This window comes from Microcaecilia unicolor, chromosome 13 (assembly GCF_901765095.1).
Source record: "Microcaecilia unicolor chromosome 13, aMicUni1.1, whole genome shotgun sequence".
Lineage (NCBI taxonomy): Eukaryota > Metazoa > Chordata > Amphibia > Gymnophiona > Siphonopidae > Microcaecilia > Microcaecilia unicolor.
The window spans coordinates 56,306,954-56,326,019 of NC_044043.1; the positions used below are offsets into that span (position 1 = coordinate 56,306,954).

Here is a 19,066-nt window from a genome sequence, read left to right on the forward strand (position 1 = left end):
CAGCGGGTTTTTTTTTTTGTTTTGTTTTTTTAAGGAGCTGCTACCATGCACACAGACAGAATAATAAACACTAAACGGAGCTGTCTGCTCGTTAGGTCTATGGGGAAGCACTGCTTCTGCTTAGCTTTCTCTTTTTTTTTTTTTTTTTTTTTTGTTCTTTCAATATTTTAAACCTGGCTGCCTCTCCCAAAGGCAACACCCTTTTGCTTGTCAAAAGGGGGCCCTTCCCTGAAAATTTGTACTCGTTAGCAGGGAGGTGGGGAGGAAAAGGGGGAGGGACCCGGGACACCCGAGTATAACACCCCTGAGGCAAAACTGAAATTCTAACAAGCCTCCAAAGTATTCCTGTGGCACAGAATAAAGTACAGAATAAAGTACCAACTAGACAAAAAATTCAGACAAGTCAGAAAATAAAGAGAGACTAATGGGCTCACTTCCTACCTGCTGGGAGACTGAGAAAATACTGAGGCTAGGGTCACGTGACCAGGGCTCCTATTGGCTCGCTAGAGTCAGAGTTTTTTTCTCAGTCTCCAACCTGCTGGAAGGCGAGCACAACCCATCAGTCCAATCCTGGGCCGGTCCAGAGGGATGCTAAGGAAGTATGTTTTCAATGAAATGATTTGACTATACACCGTATTGGCCCTGAAGAAGCCAACCAGATGATTAATGTGAAATAATGAATTAGACAAGTAATATCTGGGGATAATCAGGTTAATACCACGTTTTTTTTTTCTTTTCTGTTTGCTGTTTAATTGATCTCCTTGTCTTGTTTCACTCTCCCCAGTTAGTGGTCTAAGGAAAAGAATAGAATTACCTGACTGAAATAATTCCTATATATTACTTTTTTCTGTATTTTTGGCAAGTTGTTTTATCGCTTGTAAAAATGTAAATGGTTATAAATAAATAAATAAATAAAAAAAACAAAGAACTTTTCATAACACTGAAACCTTGTTATCTTTAACTTCAGAAGTTAAAAAAAATCTTTATGTGCTGGTGGAAATGATTCTGTTGCAATTCTAATAAGTTTCAATGCACACCAGAATCTTGCACCATCAGCCTGGTTCCACCCAAGTTAAGGTGGAGCCCATCCTTTCAGAACAGTCTTTCCCCTTTCCCAGAAATGTCGTCCAGTTCCTAACAAATCTAAATCACTCATCCCTGCACCATCATCTCAACCACGCATTGAGACTTCGGAGCTCTACCTGCCTTTTGGGTCCTTCATGTGGAATGGGGAGCATCTCTGAAAACATGACCCTGGAGGATCTGGCCTTCAGCTTTCTTTTTTGTTTTTTAAATAACTCATACCCACAAAAGTGCATTGCACACTTTGGACTGCAAGAGAGCTTGGCCTTCTATCTGGAGTGGACTAAGTCCATTGAAAATCCCCTCCCCAGGCTTTTGTTTCTTTTGACCCAAACAGGATAGGGGCTGCCACTGGCAAACACACATTTTACAACTGGCTATCAGCCTGCACTTCCTTCACTTATGTCTAGGCTGAGCTGACTCTGGAGGGTCACATCATGGCTCATGTTAGAGCTATAGTTGCGTTGGTCACCCACTTGAGGTCAGACTCCATAGAAGAGGTATGAGGGAGCCTAAAGAAACCATCTTTTCTATGAAGGCTGACCTGATGTGGGCCATCAACACAGCTCATCCTTGGAGAAAGACCAATATGGCCCACTAAATCTGCTCAGGAAGTTTGTTGGAGGTGTACCTGCCACGCACGTACTGTAATATGTGTGTGGGGTACAATAGGCTGTGACTGTGTGTCTGAGGTGGTGAGATTTTTATGGGAGGCATAATGTGTGGATGTCTTTTTATGTGCAAGCAGCGTAAGTAGTAGAAACATGGACAACCTTATGAGAACTACACAATATAAAGGTATTACTATTAAGGAAATAAGATGACTAAGTTAAGGAAATTATTAATTAGTTATCATTACTATTTTTAATTGACAGCTTCTGCAGCATAGAGATGCACCTGCATATACACCCTGAAGGCTCATGTAGTTCCCCTATATCCAAAGCCCAAACCCAGTGGCTCTGTCTAAAGGGAACATTTCTAGGTCATGAAGCTGATGCATATATCTGCACCTTGTCCATCTTTGTGGCGAAGAGAGCACTGCCATCCACCCTGCCACCAATTAAGCATGTTACACATGTCCCCTAAAAATTCAGTTCAGGAATCCAAACACTATTTGGCATATTTTTTAAATTAATGCTCCCTATTTAACTCCCCTCCCCAACCCAGAATGTTCAGTTCCTTTTTCTAATCGGCTAGAGATGACACCACTTATGGGCTTGTAAATGATCAGTGTAGTACCTTCATGCTGCCCAGATGACTGTGCCACTCTGCCCCACGGATCACACCTTCTGGAATGGTCTCATCTGCAAGAACACACAATTATCAGACCCAGTCATTTGCTCAGAAGAGATTCTCATCACACAGGAGAATGGATGCAGCAAGGCTACATGAACTTACCTGACTTGTTTGGGCATCTTGGGTGGCCCATGTACATTGTAGGATGATTATCTGCATAAACTGATGCTAGATGATGTAGGGTCTCTCTGTTCTCCACTGTAGAAGAAAAGTCAGATGTCTTTATGGAGCATTGTCAATGGACACAAACTACAAACCTGGAAACAATGGAAAACCTGACTAATGGCCACAGAGGATCAATAGACCAATCACTACCGCTCTTTCTCCTCTTCTGTGACTGAAAGCTCACTTGCCATTCCAGTGCATCACCACAAAAATCAAAAAGAGGCTTATCCCAGCAGTTGGAATGCCACAGTATCCAACTCCCACTCTCCTGGGTCCAGAGAGTTTGGTGACTAAGAAAGTCTACTTGAACGTTTTTCAGTCTTGCAATGTATATCACTGGAATGCCCAGGAGATTAGATTTCCCTCCCTCCTCTTTCCACTTCTTATCTCACCTTGAATGCATGCCAAAACAAAGCCCTGACCTGTCAAAGAAGCCCTGGTGACCCATAAGACCCCCAGACCCAACACCCCAAGACAAACGTCTATCTACAGGACACAAGATCCCCCCCACTCCCCCTGAAAATAAAGTCATGGTGGTCCAATGGGACCTCTGGCCATGCCCCCATCCCGAAAACTAGCCCTGGAGGCCTAGCAGTGGCTGCCTCCCCCAACCCTCTCCTACCCTTGACAGGTGGTAGTTAAGCCCCACCTAGTGCATCCCAGGATGCACCGGGCAGGGCACTGCCATTTTGATGGTGCACCCAGCAGGAGGAGGGACTAGGACTCTGTACTTGGTCATTTGTCAAGGTATGAGGGAGTTGGGGGGACCACCAGGGCTAGTCTTCAGGGGGCATGGCCAGGGGTTTCACTGGAACACCATGGATTTATTTATTTTCTTCTGGGGTCCACCAGACCCTTACATCCTTGGGGGGTTTGGGGTCCACTGGACCACCAGGGCTCGACAGCAGGGCTGCTTGACAAACCCTAACACCAGTTTTGAGCTGGCTTACAGTTTACAGCGGGAGGAGCACCCTCCTTTGGTGCACTGTCTACTGAGCATTGGGAAGGAATAGCAAAGAGCTCATAAGCATGTATTTGCATATTCACTGCGCGAGCGCTCATTTGATCCCACGCTCCGGGCCTCCAAACATCCTACACCAGTAAATGCAGCTAGACCGGTGCTTATAGCTTCTAGTGTCAGTGTTTACTTTTGAGCATCAAGGCCTGAGTGCAGAGTATACAGGAGAAAATGGGGAACTCGCAGGGAGGCATTCACCCCCTTGATCTAAAATGGGTTGAAGATGACCGTCCATTTTTGGGTACTATGAAATGATGGCATAGCGAACTGTGCCCTGCTCAGCATGCAGCACAGGCTTGACTGCTCCCAAGGAGTGCAACCATTGCAGCTTGTTTCTGACTGCCCATTCTTTTAGAACCAAACTGCACAGAGAACATAATGGCACTGGAAACTGGATCCACCAAATCCAGGGCATAGCCTCTATATATTATTTTCAAAAGCTATTGGTCCTAGATCACCAGGGCCCACTCCCAGAGGAACACACCCACCTGGCACCTCCTGGGAGTGGGCTCACATCTCATTGAGAACCCTGTGCAGAGGAAGAAGGATCACTATTCCTGCTCCTCCTTGCCCCTCGAAAGGACTAACTCCTTAAATTTCACCTATAAATGAGACCTTACGGCATGAGTGCCAGCAGCTCCAGTCTCTGGAACATGACCTAACACCCAAGGACCTGAGTACTGCACCTTATCCACAGACAGGATTCACCCAAATCCTTAACTAACTTCTCCAAGTATTCCCCAAATAAAAGACACCCCTTAAAAAGAAGCTTGCTGAGGCAACATTTAGACCACATCTGCAGACCAATGTCAAAACCAACAGCTAGTGACAGGCCATCACTATTGCCAGCCACTGAGCAGCCAGTTACCCTGACAAAGTCATAAAGGACATCAGCCAAAAAGGCTATGCCTAACTAGAGCCTCACAGCCTCATGAGAAGCAGAAAGCAGCTGTTATCTAAAGTAACTGCCCAAATGCCTCACATAGTGGAGACAAAGGCTTGCATGTCAGGAAGGCGGGCAACTTCTTAAGCGCTTCTTTCAATGCCACCCCTCCCCTCAACAGGGATCATGGTCTTTTTGAATATTAAGGTGTCCACCTTAGGAAATGCTAAAAACTTCTCCAGATGCTGCCGCGGAGGGGATACAATCTGTCCACCACTTTGGTGCCCTTGAGCACCAAATCAGCATTGCTAGGACCATTTGTGGGAAGGCCCAGTGGAGGGCTTCTGAAGGCCTTCCGACATACAGAGTGCCTCTATCACATGATTATTAAGAGAAGATGGCTGATCTCTCTCCCCCCAAAAATCTAACTACTGGCAAATTATCCTCCACTTCAGAGAACAGCTCCCCTGTTCAGGCAAAACGGGATGGGGGATGTCCTCATTCTCTAGTGCCCCCTCCCCCCAAAGATCCTCTCGAGGTGGGCAAAATAGTTTCATTTTCCTCACCTGCTCTGCTACTGGGACACCTCAGCTGCTTGGACCTCTTGATCATACAACCTCCAGACCCTAAATCTGCCTCCCCCTCAAGGTTCCTGGACCTTGCAAAGATTCCAGACACATCAGAACTCTTTGAGACCCATTATAGCTGCTCAAATGGAAAAGATCTTAATAAACCGAGGCCTCAAACTTCATCTAGAGACAAGACCAACACCCCTCCATTCTGCTAGACCATGTGGAAACCACGTGGTCTAGCAGAAAAATGGTCACCATTCCTGCCAAAACTAGCTCCCCTTTCATCTTACCTGAAAAGGGTTCTGTTGGCTGGAATTGTGTGGTCTGCTTCCCTTGCAGCTCTCTTCACCTTTCAGGATTACAGTGCGGGCAGAAGGAACTAGCTGTAGTATTAATACACTGGTACCCACAACCCACAACTCTGACCCGCTAGCATCATCATGGCAGAGGAGAAAGGGCCGACCTGCCACATTGCCCCGGGACTCCCAACGTGCCTAGGCTGCGCTGCTCTGCCACCATACCTGCCTAAACTCAGCCTTTCTGGCTGTGTACGGCTTCTCTCTGCTCAATTCCCACTTTATTATTTTTTAAGGGGCTGCGAGCTGCAAATACAAAACTGCTTCTCTCTCTCTTTTTGTTTGTTGGCCTGCAGAGAGAAACTGGGAGGGAACAGGTGCTCTGAATTAACACAGCCCACAGGCCATGATGAGGTGAGGTCAGTGTTACTCCAAGCTCAACTAGAAGTTCTGTGAACTGGTCCCCAAGAGGACCAGCCAAAGACTCTACCTCAGAACCGCGATACTTAGACTGCAACCTCCCTAGGTTACAACTGCACCATTTGCTGAGGCAGAGAAAACACCGAGAGTTCCAGGCTACACCATTAACTTATATCAGTGATGTCACTGAAATATTCAAATTTTTCTGTCTCCTATTTGCTGGTACAAGGACATAATCCACTGGTTTGGACTGACCTATCAGGATGATAAGAAAATCCCATTTCAAGCAAAACCACCACCAAATGTAAACAAGTGGCCATACAACAGGGTCATATTTGCCCATTACATAATAAGTTTGCTGCAAAGAACAGATCCATTGGGTTAGCAATTCTATACTGAATACGCCTCTTCACCCACTCCCCACCAAGCGGTCTTTGATTTCCAGAAAATCTGAAAATATGCTTCTTTTACCTGTCTGTACTGGTTTATCATATGGATAAGTAACAAGCACTGATCCCCCATCTAACGCCACGGAGAGGCTGAAATCTTGTTTCTGGATCAATTTCTCAATGATGGCTTGTGTTTCCTTCTGTCTCTCTCCGATGAACCCAGAAGAATTGCCTAGCAAAAAAAAAAAAAAAAGTATAGTACGTTCCAAAGCAAAAAACGAAAAGCACATCTTTCCAATTACTTAATATTTCAAAATAATTTCTGAGATACTCTATACTTCTATTTTGACATACTTATTTATATTAAAGTTTGTCCTATGTCAGTGCCTTGGTTCAATGGCTATGTAGGAGGCTATGGTTCTGGAATGCACAGGAGATGTGAAAAGAGAATGGGGGTGCATGCTCTGTCTCCTGCCACACATTTCAACATGGACATATTTGACTTTAGTCTTCCCTTAGCTAAGTAGCTAGAATCACTTCTTGTACTATGTCAGGAACAGGGCTCACTTGTAAAATCTGTATCTAGGTCCTTGCCATTAGCATTTGTCCGTCCAATTTCAGAGGTGCATGCCTTCTCCTGGGCCTTCTCTCTCCCATCAGGGTTCAGCAAAGGCACAATCACTATCCTTGTCCTATCAATCAGCTAAAAACAAGAGACACATTAAACTCAAGACATGGCTACAAACTGCATGCAGAACATCAAAGTATCAATGAATAAAGACTTCTTAAATTAAAACAATGAAAGGGATGTGCAAGTATCATGTCCAAGTAGTAACATCACATCCCAAAGGCATACTCTTACCTTGGTAACCACAGAATTCTTTTTGTAGTTCATGCAGAGGAATTCAGCAAATGCTAGGAGAAGCTCTGTGCCAACTGGGGCATTTCCATGAATACCGGCAACAAATCGAATTTTTGGGTCTTCGGGTTCAGAAACGTTAGGCTTATTGGAGATTTCCAAGGACCATATTTGTCGAAATTCAACAGTCTGGCCCAAACTTTAAAAACAAATACAAATTACCAGAAAACTATATTCAAATTAATGAGCACTAACGCCTACTTAAGTGCTCTCTGCTAGATACAATCAGGCAGCAGCAGCAGCAGCCAACATATTACAGGACAACCACAACAGAATGCCTCACATACGTAATGAAATCATAATGAGGTTGAACACTGAACTAGACATAAGTTACATTAACTAGAAAACTGAGTTTTTTTACAGGGCCTCACAAGACACAAATTTAAAAGGTTGCTGAGAAAGAGTGGAGAATGGCAGGAGGCACTCAGGTTGCAATCTGCATATCAGCTTACAAAATCAGACACAAAGAAAAACATTAAGGGCTAGATGCACTAAAGTCCTCGGAAGAGCCATTCCCTTACCGATTCCATAGTGAATTGGTAGGGAATGGCAATGCATCAAGGAAATTGAATACAAATGAGCTGCTCATTGTAGCTCACTTGCATTCTCTATTTCCTCGGAAAACAGTCGGCTAGTCGAGCATGCGCACAGCAGCCAAGCGTTATGCTGGCTGCTCTGCGCATGCCAAGGACGTCCTTTATGGACGTCTTTCACTAAAAAAACAAAAACAAAAAAGGGCGTCTCTGACGAGCAAAAAAAAAAAAGGACGTCGTACTTCTTAATTTTTACTCTCGCTCTTCTGTTTTAAAATCTTCCTTTGAGACATTTTTCCTTTCCTCAACGGCAGCTGAAGAGAGGGCTAATAGATGATGGTGAGGCCCCCCCACCCAGCCTCTCAGCCAATCACAGCGCGTTTAGCTGACACCAGTGAGAGCTAAACGTGCTGTGATTGGCTGAGAGAGACCTGGAGGAGGGGCATAATCGAGCACCCTTGAAGAAAAGCCCGTACTGCTCGTCAGGGACATCATTCTAAAGTGCCTAACATGGATGTCCTTCACTAAACCAAAAAAAGGACATCCCTGATGAGGACAGGCTTTTCTTCAAGGGTGCTTGATTATGCCCCTCCTCCAGGTCTCTCAGCCAATCACAGTGCGTTTAGCTCTCACTGGTGTCAGCTAAACGCGCTGTGATTGGCTGAAAGGCCGTGGGGGGGGCCTCACAATCGTTCATTAGCCCTCTCTTCAGCTGCCGATGAGGAAAGGAAAAATGTCTCAAAGGAAGATTTTAAAACAGAAGAGCGAGCGATCACTTCCGGCGGAGCTGAGCGGCAAGATGGCCGCGGTCTAGAGGAGCTCCGCAACTCCGCTGTCAGGCTCTTTGATCCCCCGCTCTCCGGACTCCCCACGCAACATCCAGACGATGTCCAAAGCCCTCCAGAACCGGAGGACTCCGCCGAAGGACGCCCAATACGCTTCATAAGCGGGAAAGGCTAAAGATCGCGACACACGCGGCACGAAACAAGATGGCGGCCAAAGGTGCAGAGTGAGTGCGCACAGTGTATTTGCGCCGTGGAAGAAGGGCGAGTATAACTGGCACGAAGGGGATGATTGCTGGGGAGTTCGGAGGCGCGACAGTGCAATAGGAAGCGGGAGAAATCGCCCGCGCTTCCATTTTCTCTCCCCCCCCCCACCCCCGGCGAACAGAAACGGGATCGTTGACTGAAACGCTGAGAGACTTTCTGACAATAACTCAATATAAGGGGCCGAGTGCACTAATTTATGCTCCAGAGTGCAAAAGGCGCTGTTTTATCATAGTGTGGACAGTCAAATAAAAATTATTACCACAGCACTCTGGATGTTGAGAGGGCGACGCCGGGTGCAAATGGCCAACTAGTGTTTGCGGCCTCAGCCTGGGCAGCTAACTGAGGGAGAACCCATACAGAGAATAAAACTGCGGGCTGGATCAACGTGGGGAAATGGCTCACTAGACTTTTAGAACTTGAATGATAACACTGATGAGTGGGTAAAAGCCTGACCCACAATACTGCCGAATTACCCCTGGGTAAAAGGGCTGAACAAACAAGACCAGTGGCGTAAAGGCCAGAGAGGAATTGTAACACCCTCTGTATGGAGCAATTTTTGAGGCCCAAATTAGCAGGAACAACTAGAAGTGGTATTAAATACGATAAAGGGAAAAACTCCCCGCCATCCACTGGGAACAAGATGGCAGAAGGTAAACTCGAGAAGCTTGGTGATTTTTCTGAAAAACAACTTGCACAGATCACCATGGCGGTCAGCGCCGCACTGAACCCAAGATTCGACATGTTAGAACGCCAAATGAGCAGTCTAGAAACCACCATGGCTGACACGGTGAGACGAATGGGTGAGGCGGAAAGTAGAATTTCAACGGCAGGAGAGCGCAGAATGTTCAAGATGTCACACGCTTGATGGAGCAGCTTAAAGCACAGCAAGACAAGATTGAGGACATGGAGAATAGAGCAAGGAGATGCAATCTGCGAATTGTGGGTCTACCTGAAGCAATTCCTGAGAAATCACTAGGACATCTATTGGAAAGCTGGCTTAAAAAAGAACTTGCCCTATCGGACAGCTATGGGGAACTGTGCATAGAACGGGCCCATAGGCTTGGCCGTCGGCAACAAGGGCAACAAAGACCCAGACTGGTGATAATCAAAGTACACAATTATTTACACAAGGAAGAAATCATGAGGGGCTTTCGATTGAAAAGAGACACCTTAAAATACGACGACGCACCAATAAAAATTTTTCAGGACTATTCGGCTGGGGTGCAAGAGCAACGACGCCGGTTCCACCCCCTCTGCACGACGCTGGTAAGCAGAAAAACAAGATTTATGCTGATCTACCCAGCTGTGCTGAAGATTCAACATGAAAATGGATGGCGATCGTTCCACTCTGTCCAGGAGGCCCAACAATTTATAGAATCCGAATTACCTGCACCAGCTGAAGGACCAACTTGACTCTATATTTTGCAGTATACAGAAGGCACAGTGACTTTACCTTGTTTATGGTTCCCTGCATGTGACGGGGATACAACATGCAAGATAAGTTGTTTATAACAAAGAAAATGTTGATTAAGAAATGATGGGTTAAAAAGTTATAACTGTATTAATATCTATTTGAAGAGCCTCTCCGGCAAGAGCCGGAATAGCTTTAATGGTATCGCCGGGGGGAGGGGGGGGATCCCCTTAATAAAGGGGGGGGAGGGGTTGGTGAGGGGGGACGAGCCACACAGCGGTTTTACACCCATAAGTAGGAGGAAGTTCACGGCAAGAGGGAAAGGGTTCTCATCATGAGAATGGCAGCGGGCGGGGGGAGGTGGGGATTCAATGGGATTCAACACTTAGGGAAGGGGGTATTTAGGAACACAAAGGGCAGGTCTCTCACTCAGATCACACACATGAATAACGAATGGGTAGGATGTCAAAATCAGAATATTGAAACAAAAAGAAGGTGCAACATTTACAGCCTCTGGGGAAGGGCTGGGACCCAGGAGCTGAGTTTTTTCTGGTATACCACTATGAAACTAGTATGTCTTGGCGGTAACACACTGTAAAGTAGTTACCTGGAATGTAGGAGGCATTACGTCTCCCATTAAAAGGAAAAAGATCTTAGCGCATTTAAAACGCCTCAACGCAGACATTGCTTGCCTGCAAGAGACAAAATTGACAGCTACAGAGCATGAGAAACTCAAGCAGGGATGGGTGGGCCAGGTGATCCATGCGTCCTCCGATAGACGGAAGGGAGGGGTGGCAATCTGCATACACCAAAAACTCGCTTGCACAGCGGAGACAGTTTTGCAAGATCCCAATGGTCGATTCATTTTGGTTAAAATGTGGTTGCAGGGGAGGGAATTATACCTGTTAAATGTATATGCACCCACCCCCCCTGATAGTACTTTCTTTCCTGCACTGTCCAGACAGTTACTTCCCTATGAAAACAAACACTTGATAATTACAGGAGACATGAATGTGCTCATGGACCCCAAACTGGATTATTCAGGGGAGGGACAAAAGGGAATGGAGAACAGGAAAGGTACGCGGATGTTGAAAGAGTTTAGTAACTCCCTCTCAGTGATAGATGCCTGGCGGAATTTACATCCAGATTCAAGAGAGTATACGCATCAGTCTAGAGCACACGGGACTTGGGGTAGGATAGATTACATGCTGATATCATCAGCGTTATTCCAGTGTATAAGAGACACAAAGATTGAAGAGGTATTGATCTCTGACCACAGTCCGGTATGGTTAGAATTAGGGGCGCCATACAACTTTCAAATACACAGACAATGGAGATTTCCCAATCACCTAGCTAAAGATAAATCTTTTCTAAAATACCTGGTTAAAAAATGGGAGGAATATGACTCATTTAATAAAGAACATAAGTCTGATCCGCAATTGTTCTGGTGCACTGGTAAGGCGGTGCTCCGGGGAGACATAATTGCCTATATAGCAAGAAAGCGGAGAAAGAATGCAGTTAGCCTCTTACATTTGAATAAGCAACTGCAGAAAGCCAAGCGTCGATACATGGAGCAACAAACCACAGTAAACAGGGAGGCATATCTATCTGTACAGGCTGCTGTCAACTCATTGTTACAGGAAAGAGCGGTAAAAAATAGGACTTTCCTAAAATATAAGTTCCATAGATTCGGCGATAGAGTAGGAAGCATGTTAGCCCGGGTGGTTCGGAGAAGGGGAGGAGGCAGAACTATATCAGCCCTGAAAGGAAAATCGGGAGGCATTACTAATAGTCCAGATAAGATTCTTCAAATATTTCAGGAGCATTTTACACAATTATACACTGCTGATCAGCCGACTGGGGAGGCATGCATGGAGGAATTTCTTAGAAAAGCCCAAATGCCAAAGCTCAGGGAATCTGATATTGCTACCCTGGAGGCCCCCATCCTGCCCAAAGAGTTATCAGAAGCGATTAAAGGGTTAAAAGCATATTCAGCACCAGGGATGGATGGGTATTCCGGGGAATTTTATAAAATGTTGCAACCCCAATTGATACGGCCCCTATTTGAATATCATCAAGCGGTAATTCAAGAAGGGAGATTCCCAATACATGAAAATACTGCATGCATATCATTATTGCTGAAACCAGGGAAGGCCGTGGAGGAACCAGAGTCTTACAGGCCCATATCGTTAATTAACGTTGATATTAAACTGCTAGCGAAAATTTTGGCCACACGACTCAATAAGTGTTTGCCTAGCGTGATCGAGCCTGCGCAGGTGGGTTTTCTACCTAATAGACACTCCGTGTTACATACCCGGAGAGTCTTGCTCGCAATGGCACGATGCCGAACCGAGAAGATTCCTGGGATCTTGGTAAGCTTAGATGCTACCAAGGCTTTTGACAGGGTAGGATGGGACTTTCTATTCTATATGTTAGACTGGATTGGGATTCCTTTAGGAGTAAAACTAGCAATTGAGGCTTTATACACTAATATGGATGCACAAATAGCAGCGAATGGGGGGCTCTCGTCAAGATTTCAGATAGGCAGGGGAACAAGACAGGGATGCCCTTTATCACCACTACTGTTCGATTTAACGTTAGAGCCACTATTACGTCATCTAAATTATGACCCTAGAATCAGCGGTGTGCAGTTGGGAGAACAGGAGGTTCGCGCGCTGGCATATGCAGATGACATCCTCCTGGTGCTGACTAACCCACAAAAGTCCTTTAAAGTAGCTTTGACTCTGATAGAGGAGTATGGAGCGTTATCGGGGTTTAGTCTCAATCTTTCCAAGTCTTGTGCGATGCATATGGACACCGGGATTAATTTAAAATGGAAAGGGGAATCCCCACTTAGATGGGAGGCAGTGAAAATGAAATATCTGGGGGTATACATTACTTGTGATAGAAGCTCCCTGTATAAAGAAAACATTTCTCCATTGTTGGAAATGACCAGGAGTAAATTATTAATGTGGAGGGAACTACCGCTCTCTATCTGGGGAAGAATAGCGTTATTCAACATGATGATAGCCCCCAGGTGGCTTTATGTCTTCCAACAGTTACCACTTTACTTGAAAAATAGAGACGATAGGCTGTTACAGCGTTTAATACAAGCATACCTGTGGCAGGGTAAAAAGCCTAGAATACCTTACCACCAGATAGCAGCCCCAAGAGAGGGGGGCGGCATGGGACTTTTAAATATAAAATTTTTGGCAATTGCGAGCTCCATGCGGCACATAAACGATTGGTATCGGGGAACATCGGATTTTTCTGTCACATCAGTGGAGACCTCGATGTTTAGGGGTACCCACTTTAGTCACTTACTACACTCTGGAACCCCTCTGCCGGCCATGGCATTTCAGACACACCCATTATTGAGATCCCTCAGGGAAACTTGGAGATGGGTGTGTAGACGTCGTCGCTTCTCCCCCCGAGTGTCCCCTTGGATGTCAATTTGCGATAATCCTGCTTTCCCCCCAGGTCAAGGGTCCAGTATATTTAGCAGATGGGCAAAAAAGGGGATCATATACCTGGCACATATAGTTACAGAGGAGGGGCACATATACACGTACCAGGAACTCCAGTCACGATATGGGATTCCCAAGACACATCAGTTTGCATATTATCAGTTACACCATTATGTAGCCTCCCTAGACTGGACAGACCTCACGGAAGATGTGGTGGAAGTTCTTTCAGAGGAGTTCACCCTGGGAGCACAGCTTAGGGTGCCACTGAAATTCCACCATCAGCAACTCAAAGATTCCACAGAGGAGATAGACTTCCGGCGACTAGCGCAGGAGTGGTCAAAGGACTTAGGGTGTATACTTACTGAGGAAGAGTATAGGGCGCATATGAAATCTATTTACAAACAGAGACTTTCTGTTCCGCAGAGGGAACGGCTATATCGGTGGACGCTCAGAACACACATTTCGCCCCATAGAGCGCAAAAAGCGGGATTTAACACTACAGGGGCATGCCCTAAATGTAGCCATGAGGCGGCCTCACTTGGCCATATGTTCTGGAGCTGTCCTTGTATTGAACTATTCTGGAAACAAGTTATAGGGGGGATAGACCAATTATGGCACTGCACCCTTGTGCGGGAACCTACAATCTTATTTAATATCTTTAGGTATACCACAGACCCCACAGAGGGATTCAGGGCATTTGCAAAGATAGCAATATATTTTGGAATAACAGCCATATTGCAATATTGGAGAGCGAAAGAAGCTCCCCCTTTACAGGTATGGCGATCCCAATTAGTAAAGCAAATGAGAATTGACAGGTGCGGAGTGCAGGATCTGGACAGTACAGCAGGCCATAGGTATAGGGCGCAATGGGAGCCATTGTGGGACACTCTCCCGCCTAGAGCGCGAAGTTTACTGTTAAATTTCTGACTCTTATCTGGTACTCTTCGGCACCACATTGGTCGGGTAGACTGGGGACAGAGTGACAAGCAGAGCAGTGCTTTACGGCAAGGAGAGACCTGGATCATATTCTGATGTACAGACAGTCAATGAGGGCAGATAAGCTGCTATGATAGACAATACCCCATCTGATATTAGTGAGAGACCCAGTTATTCCTTATTGTTGGACTTAAAGGGAACTCTAAGGGAAGGGTGGAGGGAAGGATTAGTAGGACAGGCGGGTAATAGCAGAGACACAGTTTATAGACAGCATGGTACTAAACAAGTTCTACATGCTACCTTGGAAATTAAAGGAACTGTGACACTGCCCAAGAATGTTAGTTGATAATAACAGGGTGGGAGGGAGGGAGGGAGGGAGATTGAGGGAAATAAAAATGCAGTATTGTAATTCATTTGTTGAAGACATGACATTGGAGGACGTCTTGTTGTAATGTAATTTCTTTGATAAGTATTTGTAAACGGTTCATTACATCTGTTAATAAACAAGATTTAAACTAAAACAGAAGAGCGAGAGTAAAAATTAAGAAGTACGACGGCCTTTTTTTTGTTGTTGTTTTGCGTGAAGGATGTCCCGGACGAGCACTTGGACTAAGTGAAGGACGTCCAAAAAGAACGTCTTTGGAGTGGGGTTTTTTTTTCAGGTGGAGGTCCAAAAAGGACGTCTCTGACGACATTTTTTTCTTCCGATTCTTTCCTTTGCCCCAATGAGAGGTGTAGACCTCCCGTTAGGTTTTCCACGGTAAGGGGATTGGAAAACGGTAGTGCATCTCATTATAATAGCCTTGCAACGGTAGTGCAGCTCATTATAATAGCCTTTGGATCATTTGCATTCCGTTTTCGTTAGCTGCTACCGTGATTGGAAAATGGCTCGGAGAAGCCTTTAGTGCATGCCATGGTTTACTACTTGCTCGTTAATGGCTTGTTAAGTTTACTGCATCTGGCCCCAAGACCCCCTTTTACAAAGACTCACTAGCAGCTGCTGCGTGACAATGCCAACAGCCAATTCAAAATGAATGGGTTGTTTCAGCATTACAGCACAGACATCTGCTAGCATGCTTTGTTAAAAAATAAAAAGGGGGGGGGGGGTAAATAAGTAAGGCATAGAAGCCATAGATTTATATCTCTTGGTTAAAATGGCCACTTTATAAATAATTTATAGGGATCTGACCAGTTCAAAAGTGTATGAAAGAAAAACTACCAATTAAAAAGCTTCTATATTGAGCAAAACTACTTGTTTGTACGAACCAACCACACTTATCTTTCCAGCCTATCATTCACGATTTTTACCTGGTCAGATCAGTAATCTGAGGATAGTTTAGGTACAGTGCACGAAGAGACTCAGACAGATCTTTGAATGGATGATAGCGATTAGGAGGAAAATCCACAGAAAAACTTAAGAGAAGGCGCTCCAAGCCATTCTCAGAAGACAGATCTTTAATTAGAGACTCAAATTCCTTTGCATTGGGGTCATTGGCTTTGGGGTCTATTGCTGGTGACTTTCCCATCTCTTCTTTGTTGGAATCAACTGCAGAACGAGCCAGGGTGAAGTTAATTTGAACTGCAAGTCCAGCTGGCACAGTCACAGATTTGGTGACAGGGATGTAACTGGAGAGAAAATGGAAGAGACGGTGAAATCAAGCATCAATAATCAGTTTTGTTGTAACATTTCCAGCCTTGGGTCATCTCACTTAAGACACTGCATAGACTACAACAGTTTGAATATACATGTGAAGGAGAGCTGTGTTTTAAATAGGACTTTCTAAGATTTAATTATCAGCTTTTCCAAAACCATGCTCAAGGCAAGTTACAACGAAGTACAGTAGGTAGGCAGTACCCTTCCCAAGAGTGATTACGGTATAAGAACCTCATTTATTAACATGCAGCTAATAATGCACATTAATTCAAGTTATGTACATACAGCTTTATTATTATTTTTTTTTATTTGCATGATGAAGTCTTTATTAACAAATAATAGAGAGTTCAATAACTTAATACAGAGTGGACCACACATAACAGACCAGTCCAGCATAACATAGTTCACTTCAGAACAAGTGTCAAAAAAGAAAGCCAGAGTGAAGAGCACATTACATATCCGTCCAGTGCAACCAAGTTCACTACTGCACATAACTAATAATTCTCTATTACTCTACATAAACTTGTTAAACTTCAATATTTTATATCAGATTTTAATTTTTCATACCTTCCTTCCCTCCCTACCCACAGCTTTATTATTTAATGCACATTAAATTGCATTATTGCACATCAGTAAAGTGTGTCATAAATTTGGACTGAAGGCAGGTTACAGCTCTGTGCAGTGCAGCATGGGGTACCCAGAATTATTCCACCATCTGTCAGCCAACTGGTCTGGGCATGCTACAGAGATAGTAAGGTTGTATCTAGTGCAACCTTGACACTCCCTTCATCAGGTCAGCAAGCATTCTAGAACAGGGGGGTCCAAACATGGCCCTCGCCCAGACATGTTTTCAGGATTTCCACAATGAATATGCATGAGATCCATTTGCATACAATGGGGGCAGTGAATGCAAATAAATCTCATGCATATTTATTGGGGAAGTCCCAAAAAAACCCCGAATGGGTTACAGCCCTCAAGGACCAAGGTTGGACACTGGACACCCTATCTACAGCATCTGGAATGGAGATGGAAAGTGGAGGGGGAAAAAAAAAACAAAACAAAACAAAAAAACAGAAAAATGTGAGAGCAGCTTCCACAAGCAGCTTCTCTTTAGTGTCTGTTCTTGGAGGGACCAGCTGGTGGCACCAATACAACCTGCATATCAAGTACCAAATACCAAGGATCAAAGCAGGTCAGTTTTCTCTGAACAAAACCACAGCTATTAATTACCGAAAGTGTCCATGGAAGCAGCATAGAAATTTCCCTAAAACAAGCATATATTTAATTAAAAAGAGGAAGAATTTTCTTTCAGGACTTGTGGCATATACTTTTTTCAGTAAAAAAAGAATATATTAAAGCATTACAGTAAAGGTATAAGTGTCCTTCTAAAAGTAACAAAAATGAATTAAAATGACTAAATTTAGTGCTGCATGGTAACAGACCAATGAGAAAGCAGATCCAAATGACCCATATGCTCACCTACTCAAAATGGTACAGAAAGGGAGAAAATAAGTAGGCAGACTAGGAGAGAAGTAAACTTAAGAGTTTCTCATAATAGCTCATTCACAAAATATAGTCTACTCACCCCCTGGCAGATACAGTGATTTTGTATGTGCCTGGAACCAAGAGGCGCCAGTAATCTCCATCCTTAGCAGAGGTGATGGGGTGATCAATGTCAGCAACACTAATGGTGGCATTGTGAATACCCTGTCCATCAGTAGCATCCAGCACAAATCCTTTGGCTCCTTGATGAACCTATACAGATGATCAACAGATGTAATCTCAGCTCAGGATTTTATATGCGTGAATTTTTCTCTCAACAGCATCGCAATTAACACACAGTTTTTTTTGCAGGTCACTAAAATCTCACCTGTTTGATGAATTGAAGTAGCGACTTATGGTTTTGCTCCCAGTAAATTGGTAACTCAGCAGCAATGGGGTATTTCACACAACCCAACTCAATGGTTACTTCAAAACAGTTTGTGTTCAGGTAATTCCAGTCCTGCATACCACCTAGGGCAATTTACAACTCATGAGCTTTTAAAAACCTTGCTTCAGGCAAATAATGCATAACATTCTGTCTTTTATACCTTGTCTGAAAGCATAACAGGGAGCAGTTGCTCGGGGATACAATAACCAGGTAGAGGTGAGGGATTTGTTACGATATTTTCATTTGTTCTAGATAATTTTAATTTTACTCTAGCCTTCTCTTCAAGGATGAAGTGCTTCTGGCTCCTATCATCTTTATCAATCATAGTAAAACAAAAAGATCACCAAAGCCAAATAAAGCTTAGCCTATTCGTATGCACTAACAAGCACAATTTGAGATGTCTTTTCAAGACTGTGCAAATGACGACACTCTGCGAAGCAGTGTGTCTCACTCATCTAAGAGATTCAAAGGTGATGTTTATTTAAATGTATCTCTTGCTTTACAAGTATATCAAGTAACATAAACATGGGATACAGAGAGCATCATTCCAACACCGGGGTTGGCAACCCGTGGTCACCACTGAATTTTATGTGGACCATTAGACCATGGGAAGTATACACAGAAAAAGTCATTAGCCAGAGTTCTGGCGATTTTAATGCCATATTTCAGAAATATCTTCTGAATATTCACTAAAGCATTTTTTTCAAAGTTTTTACTTATCACAGGATGTCTATGGAGCTCTGTGCATTTCCAGTTCTGACACACTAGGAATAGCATCAACATTTATGCGGCCCTGTGTATAAAAAGGCTGCCCACCCCTGTTCTGGCATATATTGCTAGATTGCTGAAGGTGGGTGCAGTACCTGGAACATTGTACCATTTGGCACCATTTGTGATTCCATGTATGAAATGTTCATCAGGGTACATATCCTTACAGGGAACACCACTGTACATCTGTGAATTTTGCTGAAAGAGTAACAAAAAAGATATTGAACTGTACATTGATGTTCACCAAGGACAGAAAGAATCAGAAATATAGCCAATA

The 19,066-nt window shown here is 44.3% G+C and overlaps 1 protein-coding gene across 1 annotated transcript in view; it reads right to left on the reverse strand.

Moving 5' to 3' along the window:
- The window catches only part of CPD (carboxypeptidase D), a 47,614-nt gene that overhangs the window by 11,913 nt on the left and 16,635 nt on the right, over positions 1-19,066 (reverse strand). The window contains 9 exon segments of the mRNA XM_030185694.1: positions 2,323-2,387; positions 2,482-2,577; positions 6,205-6,354; positions 6,690-6,825; positions 6,985-7,180; positions 15,746-16,063; positions 17,677-17,846; positions 17,962-18,104; positions 18,885-18,987. Coding sequence (XP_030041554.1) covers positions 2,323-2,387; positions 2,482-2,577; positions 6,205-6,354; positions 6,690-6,825; positions 6,985-7,180; positions 15,746-16,063; positions 17,677-17,846; positions 17,962-18,104; positions 18,885-18,987 — 1,377 coding nt within the window.